Here is a 20,317-nt window from a genome sequence, read left to right as displayed (position 1 = left end):
TAGGGGATATGTGTGACTGCAGTTTACAGGAAAACAGTTAAGAATGGCAGTGAATTTACATTATGTTAAATCGGTGTAACAAAAAAACCTTCGTTTTAACCTCTCCCTCCTGCTGTTCAGATAGTTGAAAAAATAGTCAAATTTTATACACTGTATAATAAGTTTTTTAATTTACTTTTAACTGTACATTGTTTCTTTTTTACCTTGGCTGTACACCGCCCTGAGTCCTTCGGGAGAAGGGCGGTTTATAAATCTAATAAAATAATAATAATAATAATAATAATAATAATAATAATAATAATAATAATAATAATAATAAAAAAAAAAAAAATTGGTTCAGCACCTTGTGTTGTTGCTTTCTTAAATTCAGTGTGGCATTACTTTAGTAAATTCGTTTGTGGAAGAAACTTATCTAGATGTATTGTACAACAATTACTTCAAAGTCAATCCTTGTTGCCACTCATTCCTGCTGTAAATCAGCTGGGATTCTATTGTAAATGTTAAATCAGTCAGTCAGTCAGTAAGTTTGTAAGTAAATAAGGCTCTAGTTTAGCCACAAAATACCTGATCCAGCTAAACAACATTCTACCTCCTGCTATTTTTTGTTTGTTTATTTCTTTAGGTCTAGTGACTCCCTTGTTTTCTTACAGAAATAAAGCAGCATAGTCTTATTTACAATGAGTATATCTATTTATTTGTCCTCTTCATTTTTCTCTGTCCACTGGTAGTTTGTTTTGAAACTACTGTGAAGTACAAAATGTGTTACACTGAATTGTTTTGCTAAGCTCTTCTGACAGAATGTTTCCATTCAATTTTATCAAGTATCATTTAGCAACTTTAGTGGCCAGGAATGTTCTTTTGTGTAATGAACTTTGAAATTTATTATAGTCAAAAATAATTTGGGTTCTACTTAATAAGAAATCTTATATACTTATTAAAATAATATGCACATTCAGAAAACAAGTAATTATAACTAGTTTGTGAAGGGGCAAGATGTTATAGAACACGTTACATAAACATCCAAATACACATTGAAATAAAGTTAATATGAATAATTGATATTTTACATATCATTTGTTTATATTCTTCTATAGATATATGGCTCTCTTACAAAGAACAGAATTAATGTAGATGTATTTTTTTTTATCTTTGTAAGCGTCCTAGAGTTACCTTATGGTAAGATGGGCAGCCAATAAATTTTATTTATAAACAAACTACAGATAGTGCTCTCTTAGTGATGATAATTGGAACTGCAACTCTGTTACTAAGTGGTTTGGCTGTAAAGTGCAAAGGCACGTGACTTACCATGGCAGTTGTGATTTACAGTGGCAATTGTGATAATCCCAGTTACTGTCATGAGGCAAATCCTGCATAGCTGTAGTATCCTGCAGTCCCTTGAGCACTATTTGAGGATAGCTTCCCTATTGACTTTTCTTGTCAGAAGCTGGCAGTGGAGGTCACAATGGTGATCATGGCATGCTGCAACATCATAATTTTGAACCAGTTGCCAAGTGTCCAAATTGCGATCACGTGACTCCAGGGATGCTTTGATGGCTGCAACTATGAGGACCCTTTGTAAGTCCCCCTTGTTCAGCACCATCATGACTTCAAGTGATTGCTGAATGAGTGGTCATTTGACAAGAACTGCCTATATTCTTTGCTCTAATGGCGGAAAACATGACAGATACACAAATTAAATACTGTGCTGAGAAATGAAAACAGGTGAAGGAAGAAGAATATGAAAATTATTTAAAATACATTTACTTTTGATTTGTATGTAGTGGGTTATTGGAGTGGAAAATATATAGATGTAATACATATTTTTCATCACCTGTGTGGTATTTCCTGCAGATTAGATAATCAAACACCATCAAGTTCCATAGTACAGATCTCATTCCCTATACATGCCGTTAATGGAGACAATGAAGACAACTCATCATCTCCTCATATTGTGACCAGATCCAAAAATTCACCAATACCAAAACCACTGTCAAGTGAACAAGATAACAACATTGGTAAGAATAATGTTGGCTAAGGTGTTTTACTAGACTTATTATTTTAAAGGAAACATCAAATTAATACTAAGAAATGATTTATTAAGTTAGATTATTGAGAATCTGGTACATAGGAGGAGAATACTTCAGTACGTGTATGTATCAAAATGTCACTTTCTCTGTTGTGCTACACTTACCACTGCATCAAATAATCTGACTTTTTGCAGCAGTTTTTAAAGGATAATAAGGAAAAAAAAGTTGGGTAAAAAATTGGATTTAAAAAGGCTTGTATGTCACCTTGAGATAAAATGTTTTATCAATGCTATTTATTTGTTCATTGAAATAGAAGGAAAATGCAAATTGTAAACATTTATTCAGAATATGTATACAGCTTAATTTATAAGTACAAGGTCAACAGCTATTTGAGAGAAAATGGAATAAAAATGTAATAAGTAATCTTGAACTCAGATTTCTTGGGTGTGTGTGGAATTATTTATCTGATTTAAAAGGCTCATGTCAATGAAATGACTCAAGCTAACATACAATAGGTTAAAACATAATTTAAATGTTTTTACCTATTGTATGCTAATTTAAAGATGAAATAACACAATAATAGCAACATGTTAAGGAATGTACAAATATTCAAAAAGCAACCATTCAAATAACTTACAAATTACCTAAGACCTGCAGGAAAAATAAACTTTTTAATTCTTTCCTGAAGGTCAACAGGGTTGGGGCCCAATGCTATTCCTGTAGAGTGTAAGGAAGAGGACCTTGATGCAAGATTGATGTCAGCTTTACCAGGTAGACCAGACAGGAAACATGACCAGATAAGCTAATTCTAGTTTCTTGTACAGTTAACAGAATCTTGCAAGTTTGAACGTTCAGTTTTCCTGCTGTCAATTTTACAGCCTGATAACTTAGGGAAGATCCTTCCTGAGCATCTTGCTCACTCACTAGACAGCTGAACACTATGCTACCTCTCATCTGACTATTCCCTAGGCAGCATCTTTTTGCCTCTTCTTCCAATCTCTTTCTCCCTTACCATTACGCATATTTTTTAACAACCTTGACTAACCAGGAGGAACATAGGTTCATCATGCGGGTGGCTGTGCTCAAAGCATTGAGAACCCCATCTCCTTCCTTGAGACTCACAGGATTAACTCTTCTCAGATACCAGTCATTTCAGTAGGACTTGCTCAGCCAGTATTCAAATTAGAGCTGATCTAAGTGATCTTGGTACTCCGAGGGGCTGAGGGAGATGAAACGCCAGAGAAGACGCCTGGAGAGCACCTGGAGGTCCAGTCGCTCCGAAGCTGATCGGACACTAGTTAGGTCCTACTCTAGGACCTACCTAGTGGCAATGAGGGAAGTGAGGCGTTTCTACGCCTCCACCCTCATTGCGTCGGCAGATAACCGCCCGGCCGCCCTGTTTCGGGTGACCCGCTCTCTCCTACACCAGGAGGTGCGGGATGACCCGTTGCAGGGACGAGCCGAGGAGTTTAGCGGTTATCTATACGATAAAATCGCTCAGCTGAGGGACGGTCTGGACCGAAATTGGGATGATCCAAGCGAGGGAGAGGAGGCACGTCTTGTTGAGTCCATTTGGGATGAGTTTGACCCTGTGGCTCCCGAGGACGTCGACAGGTTGTTGGGGGGGCTGCACGGCACGACATGTTTACTGGACCCGTGCCCTTCCTGGCTGGTACTGGCCACTCAGGCGGTGACACGAGGCTGGCTCCAGAGGATTATCAACGCTTTATTGGAAGGGTTTTCCTGCCGCCTTGAAAGAGGCGGTGGTGAGACCCCCCCTTAAGACGCCCTCCCTGGACCCAGCTATTTTGGGTAATTATCGTCCAGTCTCCAACCTTCGCTTTGTTGCGAAGGTTGTAGAGAGTGCCATGGCGCGACAGCTACCCCAATACCTGGATGAAGATGTCTATCTAGATCCGCTCCAGTCCGCTTCCGACGCGGATACAGCACGGAGACAGCTTTGGTCGCATTGGTGGATGATCTCTGGAGGGCCAGGGACAGGGGTTATTCCTCTGCCCTGGTCTTATTAGACCTCTCGGCGCGCTCGATACCATCGACCATGGTATCTGCTGCGCCGGCTGGGGGATTGGGAGTGGGAGGCACCGTATATCGGTGGTTCTCCTCCTATCTCTCCGACCGGACGAGACGGTGTTGACGGGGGCAGAGGTCGACCGCGAGGGGCCTCACTTGTGGGGTCCCGCAGGGTCGATTCTCTCGCCCCTGTTGTTCAACATCTACATGAAGCCGTTGGGTGAGATCATCAGTGGTTTCGGGGTGAGATACCAGCAGTACGCTAATGATACTCAGCTGTACTTTTCCACCCCGGGCCACCCCAATGAAGTTGTTGAAGTGCTGTCCCGGTGTTTGGAAGCCGACGGGTCTGGATGGGGAGAAACAGGCTCAAGCTTAATCCTCCAAGACGGAGTGGCTGTGGATGCCGGCATCCCGATTCAGTCAGCTGCAGCCGCAGCCGGCTGTCCGAGGCGAGTTATTGGCCCCAAAGGATAGGGTGCGCAACCTACGTGTCCTCCTGGATGACCGGCTGTCGTTTGAAGATCATTTGACGGCCGTCTCCAGGAGTGCCTTCTACCAGGTTCGCCTGGTCCGGCAGTTGCGCCCCTTCCTTGATCGGGATGCCTTATGCACAGTCACTCATGCCCTCGTTACCTCTCGCTTGGATTACTGTAATGCTCTCTACATGGGGCTCCCCTTGAAGTGCACTCGGAGGCTTCAGTTAGTCCAGAATGCAGCTGCGCGGGTGATAGAGGGAGCTACCCGTAGCTCCCATGTAACACCGCTCCTGCGCAGACTGCACTGGCTGCCTGTGGCCTTTCGGGTGCACTTTAAGGTGTTGGTTACGACCTTTAAAGCGCTCCATGGCTTAGGACCTGGGTACTTACGGGACCGCCTGCTGCTACCACATGCCTCCCACCGACCCGTACGCTCCCATAGAGAGGGACTTCTCAGGGTGCCGTCCGCCAAACAATGTCGGCTGGCGGCCCCAGGAAGGGCCTTCTCTGTGGGGGCTCCCACTCTCTGGAACGAGCTTCCCCCTGGTTTACGTCAAATTCCTGACCTTCGGACATTTCGTCGCGAACTGAAGACCCATCTTTTTATTCGCGCGGGGCTGGCTTAATTGGATTTTAAAAGGGAATTTTACCAATTTTAAATGGGATTTTAATTGATGATGATTTTTAATATCAGGCTAACTTTGAATAAGTTTTTTAGGGGTATTTAAATTGTGTATATTTGTATTGTTGTTTTTATTTTGCCTGTACACCGCCCTGAGTCCTTCGGGAGAAGGGCGGTATAAAAATCAAATTAAATAAATAAATAAATAAATAAATTTGTGAAGTTTCTAGTAGTATTGGCATATTATCCTTTGAGATATTTCTCTGTTTGTATTTTCCTAAGAAGTTATGAGTCACACTAAACAGGACTGCTGAATGGCATTCCGGATGCAGTAATCACTAATCAAGGAACCACCAAGAATACTGTCACCGACACTGACAGGGCAAGACACTAGTGATGAGTATATAAACAGAGAACTAACCCCACTCCCTTCTAGCACTGAAGTTCTTACCTAGTTGGATAATGAAATGTTTACAAGGAAACAACCAAGCTCAGAGAGCCCGAAGGATCCACAGTTCCACCCTGAGCTATTCTTTTCTATTATTATTAATCTATTCTATTTATTATTTCTAATATATATTTAAAATGTAGATTATTACCTGAAAACTCAAACTAATTAAAAGTAAAGAATCATAAATATAATAAAATATACCGCTGTAATAATGTAATTTATTTCTTAGATATTATGTCTTCCTTATAACAGTCTTAAGGAAATTAATATTGAAGCATATAGACAAAGCTACATATCTATCATATCTACTGTTTTTAATTGATTTTGCTTATCAAACAAAAAAAGTTGCCAGATTCATATTCTGTTCTGGCTGGCTAGAAGCAAAGATCTTTTTTAAAAAATAGAGAGAACCCCTTTCACTTTGGAAAAATGGATAAAACATTTTAATTTCAGTTACTGCTGGAATCTCCCTATTGGATATTGGCTGTTATTGTAAAAGGCACCCTGTCCTGTTCTTATTCATGTACAGAGTTGGACTAAAATGGTTGTTGAATCTTTAATATTGACAAGAGGGCATAATCTGCACTTAAAGACAATAAAATACTTAAGACTTTAAGTCAGACCATGTAAGGCAGCTCAGATTCCCACCCCAGTATTTAATTTTCCTTTTTCACTTCCCAGCATCTTCTGCTAGAAATTGTTGTCTTACTTAGCCTTATGGTAAGACTGTCTCTTGGCTTGAGAAGATAAGGCTGAAGCTTATTATAAAGTAGAGTATAGAATTTTAGCTGCAGATTCTTTTCATTACTTTTCAGAATTTCCTCCCAATTTCAAAAGGAGGCATTACAATTGTTAGGATATTACAGTTGACCTTTTCAGCTTCAGCTTTGGAAATAAAGCTTATTGTTTGTCAGATGTTATGTTGCAATTTCAAGGTGTTTCAAGGAAAGACAAGGAGACACTTAAAGAAGAACATTGGAATTGTTTTACTAAACTTTAATAATGGAGAACCAGAGGAATTATGTAATGAACTTAAAGTCTTTGAAGACAATTGTGAAAAGAGGCTGTTAAAACTGAAATAAGAAAGAAAGCAAACTGGATGTTGGTGGGAAGGTAACAGCGTTCCGTGCGCCTTTCGCATTGAATCATGCTGGCCACATGACCAAGGAGGCTCTTCGGCTTTGAAATGGAGATGAGCACCGCCCCCTAGAGTCGGCAACAACTAGCACGTATGTGCGAGGGGAACCTTTACCTTTACCTAGTATCAAAAAATGAAATTATAGTCAGAAGGTTACAAGAATTGATGAAGTAGTCACTGAAATATTGCAAACCACAAAAAAATAATCAGTCAAGTTTCTAATCTAATGATGCTATGAAACATTGAATGGAAGTGGAGATATTTACTTTGGATTAACTGATTGATGATGAAGATTAACATTTAACATATGCTTTGTTAAGTATTCAATATTATCTATCTGATATAATTCAATGGAAATACTTACAGAAACATTTGTTAGCAATATTTTATTGGCCAGCACCATTCTTAACTTCTGAAATACCTGAGCTACTAGAACTTGTTAAATCTGTTAAAACTAAACAGTTATTAATTTTTATAGATATTTGCTATCAGCAAATCAACTTGATATGCAGATGGTAAGAAAAAATGGAACAAAGAATTAGAGATCCCTATATTACATAGACAATGGGAGAATGTTTTAACGTCTATTACAAGAGTGTCAGTGGATCTCAAATTATGACTTGTACAACAAATAATAATATCTAGAATTTATTGGACTGTTACATTTGTATAGAACAAGACTATGCAAAAGCTGCATTGCATAGTAAAGCAGCCATGAAGGCCTTAGAAAAAATAAATGCTATAATATGTTTATATCTACAAAAATCAGAAGAGTGCAAGCCATAGTATTTCCTGTGACACTGTATGGAAGTGAAAGTTGGACTTCAAAAAGCAGAAGACAAAGATTATTGATGCCTTTGAACTTTCATTTTGAAAAAGACTCCTGAGTATACCATGGATAGCAAGAAAACAAACAAGTGAATCACTGAAAAAATAAATCCAGAGTTCAAGACACAAATTACCAAGCTCAAATTATCCTACTTTGAGCTTGTCATGTGAAAACACGGCTTTTTGGAAAAGGCTAATTACTGGGACAGGTGGAGAAAAAAAGAAAAGGAGGGGATGATCAGCAGCAAGATGGATGTATTCAGTTACAGTGTGCATCATTGGGAGACTTGAAAGAACGAACTTCCCCCGGGTTTACGCCAAATACCTGACCTTCGGACATTCCGTCGCGAACTGAAGACACATCTTTTTATTCGCGCGGGGCTGGCTTAAATTGATTTTAACAAATTTTTAAATTCTTAGTAATTAATTTTAAATGGGGTTTTTTAGCTTATTATATATTTTACTTCTCAGGCTAATTTTAAAATAAGTTTTTTAACTGCATTTTAAATTTGTATATTGTACAAATTTGTATATTGTACAAACTAGAATTAGCTTATCTGGTATATTGTACCGTTTGTTTTATTCTTGCCTGTACACCGCCCTGAGTCCTTCGGGAGAAGGGCGGTATAGAAATCAAATAAATAATAATAATAAAAATAAGTTGGAGATAGAAAATCTATGTGGTTATTAAAAGTTGAAAATGACTTGAGTCGAAAATGAAAGAACCTATTAAGCTGATCATAACACAAATCATGTTGCAGTTGCCATTTTCTTTGCATATCACTTTAGCTTTTTAATAATCTATAATATTTAAAAAATCAATAATTTTTACAGGTTACCATTGCTGGCTAAGCAGTCTGATTTCAAATATAATATTCAAAACATAAAAGTAATGTTTATCCACATTTTATTCTCTTTTTGTGTATTACAGTTAGTTGTGAATCATCCATAATGGAAGCTGATAATCTTTCAATCTCCGAAATACCTATGGATTCTACAGAAGCGCCATCCACATCTGCAGATTTTACCACTACTACTTCAGAAACTCCTATAGAAACTGAGGCTACTACTAGTAATGCTGAAAGCAGTACATCTATAACTGCCTTTAATGAATTTTCAGGACTTCAGCCTGTTACTCCTTCAGATTCAGTATCCTCTAGTACAGAGAACAATGCCACACCAATGTCAGAAGTAGCAAAACCAAGGGAGTCTGCTAATGTATCTGGCGAAGCTATAAGGCAGCAACCTGGTAACACCAGCATAGAACCTTTGCCCCCTGGGTATGTGAGATTAAATGTGATGTACTTGTTAGATTCAGATGGAAATGTTAGCGATTTTTAACCTAATATATATAATATATATTTAGGTTATTGAAATGTATTTGTCAATGTGTTGGATTATACTAAAGTAACTGAATTTAATCTCTTTTGAAATCATTTATTTCTAATACATCCTTAGGTTATGCCTAGTATTTTCTATTGATTTTATCTATCTAGTGAAACCAAGTTGAAGATACTTCACTTAATTTGCTATATATGCGTACAAAAATAAATTTAATTGGGCATCGTTGTGATGATGACTAACTTGTTTTTAAGCTAGATTAACAGTATTTTAAGAATGTAACCATGAAACTATAACTGATCTGAAATTTGTTGCAGGTTTTGTTAATTTCAGCTTTTCAGGAGAGAACTTTTGTTTTCTATTAATTAAGTTCTACTTTTTATATTTTTCAAAGATGGGAACAAAGGAAAGATCCACATGGTAGAACCTATTATGTTGATCATAACACAAGAACTACAACTTGGGAAAGACCTCAACCTTTGCCACCAGGGTAATAGTTATACTCTTCCATATATTAATAAAGGCTACCAAATTGCTACCTAAATGTAAAGATGAGAATTTGCTACAGTATTTATTTCTTTGTATGTAAATGATATAATGGAATTTAAGTTTCTTTATAATAAGCTTGCTAAAATAAGCTTATTATAAACATTTTTTTAAAAAAAGCTAGCCTTTAGTAATCTTTAAAAGTAAATCCATGTGTTTGAATTAGAATTAAAATAGTATGAAGTTGCTTCTTCCATGATACCTTCTTCAGTTATTTATGCCCTTTGAGTTTGAGGTGAGCTTCCTGGACAATGGGAAGAGGAATAGGGAGATATTAGTAGTCAGAAGTCTGCCCCATTTTGCACATCTATTTCATAGAAGCTTTACTGCCCTTCACTCCCAATTTACATTATTTAAGAGGGAAGAGGGGACTGATAACTTTCCTTTTATTAACTGTTCCACAAAAAGTATGTCACTATGCTAATTAGTAAAATTCAAAATAAAAATCTTCAAATTTGTAATACATAAAAATAGTTTTAAAATTCACATAATTCTGATTGCTTTGGAGTGGCTACCACTAGTTTATTCTGTATTCAAACTAGTTTATTATGAATTTTATTTTGTCTCATTGAATGATTTCTTTTTCATAATAGCAATTCCCCTGGTGATAGCTTTCATAGATTAAATTATAGATTAAGTTATAGATTAAATCTTCATTACTACTAATATAATAATAATTAATATAATATAATATAATATAAGTGCTTATAACAAGTTATATATTGCTATAACATGAGTCCCAATATTATAATTTCTTCCTAGCTGGGAAAGAAGGGTTGATGATCGTGGAAGAGTTTATTATGTGGACCATAACACACGAACAACAACATGGCAGAGACCAACAATGGAATCAGTCAGAAATTTTGAACAATGGCAGTCGCAACGAAATCAATTGCAAGGAGCTATGCAACAATTTAACCAACGATACCTCTATTCGGTAAAGCTAAAAAACTGTTTAGATTCTTCTCTTGTCCATTCTTAGATATTTAATGCATATTATTTTATGGATATGATTTTACATTGCCCTGACAATGGCTGAACTGAATATAATGTGAAGCCATGATTTAGCCAAAACCTTGACCTGTTTAACTATATTTTGATACCATTCCATGGCTGATAAATTACTTGGTCTTGGACTAAATATCTTAAGAACATTGCCATAATAAATTTGTTAATTTTTAAAATATTAGAAAGCTCAAAAATGGGTTTTTGTTTTTTTAACTTTCAGGTAAATAGTATAAGCTCAATTTGGGAATTTGGTAGTTTCTCTGATTAGAAAGACTTTTATTTGTTTGTGTGGTTATTTAGCAAATTTATATAGATTGCAAAGGAACTGATATTGACTAGATGTTTATATGGAAACAGATGTTTACATTTTTATCAAGTGCAGTTAAATAGTAATAAAAAATAATTCAATTTTTTTTTCCACTAGGCTTCAATGCTTTCTGCTGAAAATGATCCACTAGGTCCTTTACCACCAGGCTGGGGTGAGAAATATAAATATGTAAATAATATTCATGCATTATTGTTTATATTATTTACATAGGTCATTTTTTATTACAGAAAGAAGAGTTGATTCAAATGACAGAGTATATTTTGTAAATCACAATACAAAGACAACACAGTGGGAAGATCCACGGACTCAAGGGTATGTTGATAATCTGTTTTTACTCATTGAACAAAGCTAAAAAAAATTTAAATTACTGCATTTTTAAAAAAGCAGTTGACTAATTTTTTCAGCTTACAAAATGAAGATCCCCTTCCAGAAGGCTGGGAAATCAGATATACAAGAGAAGGTGTAAGATACTTTGTTGACCATAACACACGAACAACTACCTTCAATGATCCTCGTACTGGTAAATCATCTGTGTAAGTAAAGTGTTAATGGATATTCTGAAAACACTTAGAGTGTGTTAAATATATATAATAGAGCTAGCATAATTGATAGTGTTTGGCCTCTACTAATTAGATGAATTATTTTGCATGAACTCCACAATGTTCTCGTCTATATATTCTGTTTTCCCTTACTGAAGAGATCTATAGAAGGCTCATCTGGCAGCAGGTTGGAATTAAGCCTTTTGTAAAACCATCCCTGGTTTCTGGAATGAATTGTTTTCATTGTTGGTATTCAAAAATCCTTATTTATATAATTTTAATTGTTTTAATATTTTTGATGCTGCTTTATGATTCTGCTTTAAATCATTGTGAATGTGTAATGTTACAAAATATAATGGAAATTAAGAAATACATACAGTGAAGTCATTCTTCCCTCTCTCCCGGTATACATAGTTTGTTCTCTTAAGCTAACTTGTAAGTACATGAGCAGTTTGACTTTAAAAACATCAGGGATGGTAATTCAATTTTTTCTAACTCTGGTTATCAATAAAGGAGTGACATTACTATAGATAGAGTGAAGGATTTTAAAGAGAGAGTTGTTGTTAAAGTGCAAAGTGGTGAAGAAAATAGGAAGAACTCATGTTCACCATCTTGAGTTATTTGTAAAAATAATAAAGGCAGGATACAAATAAGCAAACAAAATTACATGTACAAAATATACAGAGTGAGGAAGAGGTCTTCCTTTTGCTTATGAAAATAAAGAAAAAACTTTCATAGGCAAAAAGGGCTGAAGCATATTTTAAGTTCAAACTAAGATACTAGTTGGAAACAGCTCAGGCAAAGACCTTCTTAATACACTGAATTCTAAGAAGAAAAAATTGAAGTCAAGCCTACCAAGTAGATCAGAGCACTCTTGCCACCTTACAATTTAAGATCCCTGCCCTCTGCTACCTCAGTTCACTTTCACCATTGTCTTTTTGTTCCTGTTGATGATGAGAAGTGCCTGTCATGTCCCACCCCCACTCCGACGAACGAGTCAAGGAAGTCCGTAACAAACTTGGCAACGAAGCCTCTGCAGCTTGCCAAGTTCCTTCAAGGTTTATCAGGGCAGGCAGGAGTCCAAGTTGTGACTTCAGCGATAGAGTCTGATATCAGCAAACTAGATAAGACTTTGCTTGACTCAAGGTTGGAATGCCAAAAGCAGGTCCTTTATATAGGCTGTGGGGTGTGGCTCCATGACTCAGCATTTATCCAGGCCTGCCCCACCCCTCCTTCTGCTGGCGTCGCCTCTCAGATCTCCGGAAGCAAGGGTCCTCCCACCCTGAATTGTCTTCAGCTGGATCTGCTGTCAGCTTCTGGGAAAGGGAGGGGTCAGAGGGAGTAGGGCTGGGTAATTCCAGCACCTGGCTGGCTTCCTGCTCTGAAGGCTGAGTCAAAGGAACACACGCTGTATGAGTGAGGTTTATCGGGTTTGTCCTTTCACTCCTAGAATCCTCTCCGGGCATGGGGCCAGGGCCGGGGGCTGGAGGCATGACAGGCCGTTCATCTTCATTATCAGACTCGGAGTCTGATAAAAGGCCCGGTTGGAGACGGGAGGGGCCCGGCTGAGGAGAGGAGGGAGGACGAGTCACAACAGTGCCTGACCTGGCTGCTTTGCCATATGGGGTTGACTTTGCATGGTGAAATGGAAAGCAGAAAGCTTAAAGAGGCTAGAGTGCAACAAACATAGATTTTTTTGTACTCCTGGATCATATGGCATTGGCTTTGTGCCATGAAAAAAAAAAGGAGCACAAACCCAATCCCACATGGCCTAGGAGCACCCCAAAAAGTGGCATTCTGGTATGCTATTGCCCCTTTAAGCAGCTCTGTACTCCCCACCACCACCTTTTTCACCATGCGAAGCCAGCAACCAGGCCAGACATATCTATCAGCAGCGGGAGTAAGAACACAGTTGTGAAGATCAGCTGGAGTGTTGAGTAGAGGACAGCAGGTGGGAAAAAGAGCAAAGATGGTGGGGGGAGTTGTAGTGCTCCTACAGTTATAAGGTGATTGAGCTGCCAAATGCCTGAAGTTTTATCACATGTCCATGGGGTTCTGTAATGGCCATAGCTTCAGGCACAAATCATAAGTCTCTTTGTTCCCAGCTGTCATAATTTCAAACAATCACTGAACAAATGTTTCTAAGCTGATATTACCTGTACCTCCAGATACTGTGAGTTTGGGTGTTGTATGAAAGAAGGATATGCAGAAGTAGGTTAAGGAGGGCACCTGGAAGACTGGGAAGGGGCAGGCAGGCTAGTTGGATATGCTATAATAATTCAAGAGTGGCAGTAGTGGCAGCTAAACACAGATGGTGAAAAGAGGTTGCTGGGAAGATTTGAAAGAAAGAGGAAATCATCAAGTTAATTATTAAGGATAATAGCAACCTAGGAAGGCCACTGGAAAAATCAGTGGGCAGGGAAATGCACAGGTTATAATTGGGGAAATGAGGAAAAATGTATAGACTTGTCATACTTGCTTCATAAAACATGTTCCCTTTTGTTGACACCTGCACTGGTGATGGAATTTTACCATCTTGTTAGAAGATAAAATCATAAAATTAATCTAGAATGGAAGTATCTAGAATGGAAATATATATATTAGCTGTTACATCATTTGTTAGACCAAATGAAATTGCTGAGAAATTTTAATCGTTTAAATATGTTTCTTTTTAGAAATAAAGGACCACAAATTGCTTATGAACGCAGTTTTAGGTGGAAACTGGCTCATTTCCGCTACTTATGTCAGGTACGATAATACTGTCTAAATTTAAACTTTAAATTTTCCTTTATAACGTTTGTGTTTATGGTTGTATTAATCATTTACTTTCTCTCTATAGTCAAATGCTCTACCAAGCCATGTGAAGATCAATGTATCCAGACAAACTTTGTTTGAAGATTCCTTCCAACAGGTAAAATACTATTAATATCCTAAAGTATGGAAAATAACACACAACACTGCAAAAATTAATATCTTTAAAATAACTTAGATTTATATGTAGGAAACAAAATCTTATTCTAATTAAAAACATTTGAAGGTATTTATTTATTCAGAAGTTCCAGAAGAAAGAATGTAGCCTATGAAATCTTCATACATTAATAAACAACCATTTGTTGTTTGTATTTTTGTTTAGTTTTTTTTAAGACTGCCTAAGTCCAAACATTTATGGGCAGCTTACACTTTAAAATCAGGAACACCTAAACAAATAAAAAAAAATGTCATCCCAAAGGCAAAAAACTCCAAATACAACAGCAACAGCTTGCAGAACAGTGGTGCTGAATCATGTTGGAATTACACAGCATGCCCATGCCACCTTTTATCTTTTTATTTTATCTTTTTTTTCATTATTTTACTTATAAAATTTATTGGCCACACATCTTGCCATAGGGTAATTCTGAGTTGCTTACAATCAAAATGTATGTATCTCTCTCTCTCATATCTCTCTCTCTCATCTCTCTCTTTCTCTCTCTCTCTCTCTTTCTCTCCCCCTCCCTCTCTCCACATTAAAACATAAATAAATTAAAACAAAACATTGAAATCTAAAGGCATGTGGAAAGGTGGGGCGGAGTGCGGGGAAGTGATATTGGTTGTTATTTGATTCACCACTTCTACTGTGCTGTTTCCCCATTACAGTAATAGACCACTTTTTATGGAATTTCTAGTCATTCATGTATGAAAAAAGGAAGAAGTACTTGACCATAATGTTAAGACAGAAGATTATTTCCATTTTTTCCCTTTATGCGCTTTAGGAGTAGGTTATTGTTTCTTCACAGAGTAGGAAGGATCTGACAGGGGAGATACTTTTTTTTTGCAGAAAACAAAGAGACTAGTACATAGTAAAGTGTTTTAAGTCTGGGAATGTTACCTATTCCTTCAGTAAAGACTGTGTTTATTCCTTGATAAATGCTGTGGCCTATTTGCCCTTTATGGCAGTGCTGTATGCTGAATGTAGCTTTATGGTTACATCTTTTCAATAATCACATGATAGATAACTTACTCTGGTTGTCCAGAACGGGAGTAAAAAATACTATTGAAAAGTAGTAGGTGGTGGCTACATGAATTAAAAACAAAAAAAAGTACAAATTGTCTTTGAAGCATTAAAACATATCAACGTTTTAATTTCTAGAAATAGAATGCAGTTGTATTTGAAGAACAGTTGGATGTAATCCTTAATATATTATAATATGTATTTTATATTTTTCTATATTTTACCTTCTAAAATCAGTGGTACTTTTTGTTTATTATTTTACTTACAGATCATGGCTTTAAAGCCTTATGACTTAAGGAGAAGATTGTATGTCATATTCAGAGGAGAGGAAGGGTTGGATTATGGAGGTTTAGCCAGGTAACAGTGCTTATTGAAATATCATGACCTTTGTCAAGCTATTTAAAAACAATAATTATAATTTGTCAGCCATAATAATTTAATAAATGTATATGTTGACTAATTCCCAGTGCCATTGATTGGTTTACAAATTGTTTAAGACATTAGAAAGAAGGAAACAACAAAAAAAACAAAAGCAGGAAATAAGTAAAAACAAAACTAAGAGTAATGGCAAGAATTGCAACTGAATGAGAAGAGCCGTGGTGGCTCAGTGGTTAGAATTAGTACTGCAGGCTACTTTTCCTGCCTGCTGGCTGCCTGCAATTTGGCAGTTCAAATCTCACCAGGCCCAAGGTTGACTCAGCCTTCCATCCTTCTGAGGTGGGTAAAATGAGGACCCAAATTGTTGGGGGCAATATGCTGACTCTGTAAATCACTTAGAGAGGGCTGTAAAGCACTGTAAAACGGTATATAAGTGTAAGTGCTATTGCTATATTCAAATTTCAGCGGTCATTTTTTAATTTGGATTCTAACTGACTGTTAGTACATTTTTGATCTTCCAGTTAAAAATTGTAGCATATATTGATCGATTGAGAAAAGAAAATATTACTAATATTTCACCCAATGCTTATTAATTGGCTTTCCTGTGCCTAGATTCTACCATTGATAAAAATTATAAATAAACATTATTCAATTTACCAGATAAAGAAAAAATTAAATGTGTCTGATCTTAGAACCTGGCACTCAGCAAAGAGGTAGCAATAGCATTTAGTCTTATATACCACCCATAGCACTTTACAGCACTTTCTGGGTGGTTTACAATGTAAGCATTATTTGCATATTACCCCCAACAGTCTGGGTCCTCAATTTACCAATCTGAGAAGGATGGAAGACTGAGTCAACCTTGAGCCCCATCAAGATCCAAGTGTTGGCTGTGGGCAGAGTTCACCTGCAATACTGCATTTTAATCAACGTGCCACCAGGACGTAATATTTTCCTTATGGTAAGGAGTGGATTAAGATATGTGCTTGTTACCATTTTGAAGAGCCTTTACATTCCAAGAACATGAAGGAGCAAAATCTAGATTAAATTATGTAGATTTAACTATAAGATTAAACCCATATTACCAAATTATTACTATATGGATTGTGCATATGTATATATTCTTTTTTATGTTTATTTCATCCATTAATATGATTTTGTTGAAATAAATTATGTATAAATTACGGGTAGTTCTCGACTTACAACAGTTCCTCTAGTGACAGTTTGAAGTTATAACAACACTGAAAAAAGTGACTTGTGACCGTTTTTCACACTTACCATGTTGCAGCAGCCCCATGGTCATGTGATCAACATTCAGATGCTTGGCAACTGTTTCATATTTATGATAGTTGCACAGTCCTGGGGTCATGTAATTACCTTTTACAACCTTCTTACAAACAAAAGCAATGGGGAAAAGCCAGATTTGTTTAACAACCATGTTACTAGCTTAACAGCTGCAGTGATTCACTTAACAACTGTGACAAGCACGGTTGTAAAATGGGGCAAAATTCACAATGTCTCGCTTAGGAAAAGACATTTCTGGCTCAATTCTGGTCGTAAGTTGAGAACTACCTGTAATTTATAATTTTAGCATATAATTTTATATTATACAAATTTATTATATACATATGTAAATTCTATATATCTCACCAATAACATTTAATTTAAAAAAAAGCATTGTGAGATGACATATATTGTTTTTCAAAGATAACTTAGCAATGCCAGGAATAATTTTCAAACTAATTACAGTTACGTGAACTCATATAATTGTTCATAACATTATTAAAGCATTGAATTAATTCAGAATTCATTTGAACCAAACTTTGTTATACTATAATTCCCTGTTCCTTTTTCACAACATCATAAAATAAACAGGTTATCGTATCTGCTTAAAACGTTCCTCGAATTGTTAGGTCAATATTTGTAACATTTGGAGATAACCATGTTTGATTATCTATTCATTATATTTTTAAATAGAGAATGGTTCTTTTTGCTATCACATGAAGTGCTGAATCCTATGTATTGTCTCTTTGAATACGCTGGCAAGAGTAACTACTGTTTACAGATAAATCCAGCATCAACAATAAATCCAGATCATCTTTCATACTTCTGTTTCATTGGGCGATTTATTGCTATGGTAAGGGTGATTTCTTTTGATTTTGTGAAATATTTAGCATGTAAACGTGTATGGCTATCATATTGAGAATTAATTCTGTTCGCCACCAGCATTGTTCAGTAGAATAATTACAAGTAAGTACATGAAAAAAAAACGGGGGTATTTTTCCTCATTGGAATACTTAGTTGATTTTTTAAAGTAATGGCATATATTGTTTAATATCAAGAGAGAACCAGTTACTGATTGACTAACAAAATGGTAGATAACATGAAGGAGTAATAAAGTACACATTAGTGTCTAAACTATTGTAATCATCTAGGCAAAGTATATAGTAAAAACCTTTCTGAAAATAGCAGCATGATGTGCTAAGCAGGCACAGAAATTTTATTCAGCTAATTCTCAATAAGTTGGTTGCATTGTCCTCTACACATAGAAGAATGAATATCTGCAACAGATATTTAGAACTCTGCATGATTACAATTCTTAAATCATGTTAAATCAACTCTACAAGTAGATCTGGCCTTCCATTTTAGGAATTGTTTGTCATGTGGAAAATGTCAGAATTAAGTGTCAGTGGACTAAAGAGATTATGACTGATGAGGAGATGCTTGTTATATGCTATAACATGTTTGAAACATGTCTTGGACTTGTTAAAATGATCATATCTTTTTCTAGGTTTATATTGTTTCTTTGGTAGCTATTTCTAGCCATCTTTGAATTCTGTGCATGTAGAGACAACTAGAAATAACTGTTAAAGCACCACATAAATCCAAAGAGATTGTAGAAAAGATGCTTTTAAAAGTAAAAAAAAAAGTTGGCCACGCCCACCCAGTCACATTATGTCCACCCAGTCACATTACCCCCCCCAAGCCACGGCCACAGAACCGGTAGTAACAAATTGTACATTTCACTCCTGCCTTGCATATAGTAATGACCGGGAACACATGGGCTGGTAAAAAAGGCAAGTCCAATCATGCCCAGGTCACTGAAAAGGTATCATATCAGTAACACCTAGAAAGGGGAGGGAAGGGCTATTTTAATATTTTAGGTTATGGGAGAAGAAAGAAAATTCTGAAGGAAATGGTGGGAAGATTAGCTAGAAATCCTCAGAGATTTGAGAATGGGATCTAGGGATAATCTTTAATTGAGATAGGAAAATTCAAGTAATAAAGCTGGCATAGAGCAAGAGATACAAACCGTTAAGAATACCGTTACAGTGTTATTGAATATACAGGAAAAGTATGAAGAAAGTTATTTATTTGACAAAACCTTTGTGTCTATCATATAGGCAAAATTTTAAGACACACACTTGTGGTTAGATTGTTAATTTGCTTTAATGTATGTACTTTACTGTGATCTATTATTGTATTTTGGATGTGTCCTTAATAACTTATTTTTGCAAAGTAAAAATATTGTTCCCAAATCACAGCAATGCTTTTCACTGGATTTTGCAGGGATTTTCTTCATAAAATACTAAAGTACATACTAATGCTTTAATTAAATTAAATTAAACAATAAGATTCAGAGTAACAATAAAAGGTGCTGAGATGGGCAATGAAGAAGCTCAGAAGACTAGAATATGGAGTGATTGAGGGAACAAGTTATGTTTTCCTTGAGAAGAGAAATCTTAGTTTAAATATTAAAGTTTATTTCAAGTACCTGAATCCTTTGTTGTTGTTGTTGACATAAATTAAGAAGAAATTGTATCTAGCTGAGTATTACTTTTTGACAGTAAATAAATCCAGTTATCAAAGAAGATGTAATTTTTTCCCTCTGGATGTACTTGATCCTTAGGATTATCATGCATGTTTATGTATTCATAACTACATCTTAATCTGTATGTGTTCTGGGAAAATCATGATTTTATGTAGTTTTATGTATAATTACCAATACCAATATAAATGTAAATATGTATTTTAATATAAACATGACAATGTAAGTTTTAACAGTGTAACATGATAGATGTTTTAACACTTTATTCTGCCTTAAATTAATAGAAAGAGCCAGGCAAAGTATCTGATTATGGAAATATATGTGCTTTGCTTTTATTTGCAGCATACTGGGAATTATGTTCTAATCTGCATGGTTCCATATATACTTAGTACAGAAAATAAGTTAATTTTTTTTCATAATTTATAACTGAGATGACATCATTCACACTAATTGGACTACTATGTCTGATATAAAGACAGTTCTTCATATTCTTCAGTCTTCAATGTACTTCCAATTTAAAATGGGCATACAACAATGGATGTATTAGGGAAAAATGTTAAAGTGAATATATGCAGATTTTAGTGTACTCTCATTCATGGAAGCTCTCTAAGTGAATCTAAGCCCTTCTCTTTCAGGTTAGTCTACCTCAGAGGGTGGTTATTGTAAGAGGAAATAGGAAGAGGGGGGCACTAGATAAGCTGCCTTGAGCTCCTGAAGGATAAAGATGATATACATCTAACAAATAAGTTTAGGAAAGTTGCCCTATCTCCCACCCTAAGAGATT

At 36.2% G+C, this 20,317-nt stretch overlaps 2 protein-coding genes across 6 annotated transcripts in view; one reads left to right on the top strand and one right to left on the bottom strand.

The window, feature by feature from the left end:
- Positions 1–20,317, top strand: part of WWP1 (WW domain containing E3 ubiquitin protein ligase 1) — a 75,898-nt gene that overhangs the window by 48,838 nt on the left and 6,743 nt on the right. For 4 of the 5 annotated variants that reach the window (XM_058177249.1, XM_058177248.1, XM_058177251.1 and 1 more), the window contains exons 7-17: positions 1,852–2,015; positions 8,508–8,856; positions 9,312–9,407; positions 10,226–10,400; positions 10,896–10,950; positions 11,027–11,111; positions 11,204–11,332; positions 14,014–14,086; positions 14,178–14,249; positions 15,595–15,683; positions 17,682–17,841. In XM_058177249.1, the coding sequence (XP_058033232.1) occupies positions 1,852–2,015; positions 8,508–8,856; positions 9,312–9,407; positions 10,226–10,400; positions 10,896–10,950; positions 11,027–11,111; positions 11,204–11,332; positions 14,014–14,086; positions 14,178–14,249; positions 15,595–15,683; positions 17,682–17,841 (1,447 nt within the window). Of the gene's footprint in view, positions 1–1,851; positions 2,016–2,715; positions 2,799–8,507; positions 8,857–9,311; positions 9,408–10,225; positions 10,401–10,895; positions 10,951–11,026; positions 11,112–11,203; positions 11,333–14,013; positions 14,087–14,177; positions 14,250–15,594; positions 15,684–17,681; positions 17,842–20,317 lie in introns of those variants that run through there. The other variant, XM_058177252.1, reaches the window with a different exon arrangement.
- The window catches only part of RMDN1 (regulator of microtubule dynamics 1), a 39,682-nt gene continuing 25,850 nt past the window's right edge, over positions 6,486–20,317 (bottom strand). The window contains exon 10 of the mRNA XM_058177257.1: positions 6,486–6,868. Coding sequence (XP_058033240.1) covers positions 6,833–6,868 — 36 coding nt within the window. The 3' untranslated portion in view covers positions 6,486–6,832. The remainder of the gene's footprint in view (positions 6,869–20,317) is intronic.

Source organism: Ahaetulla prasina, chromosome 3, assembly GCF_028640845.1.
Source record: "Ahaetulla prasina isolate Xishuangbanna chromosome 3, ASM2864084v1, whole genome shotgun sequence".
Classification (NCBI taxonomy): Eukaryota; Metazoa; Chordata; class Lepidosauria; order Squamata; family Colubridae; genus Ahaetulla; species Ahaetulla prasina.
This window is presented reverse-complemented; position numbering and strand designations above follow the sequence as displayed.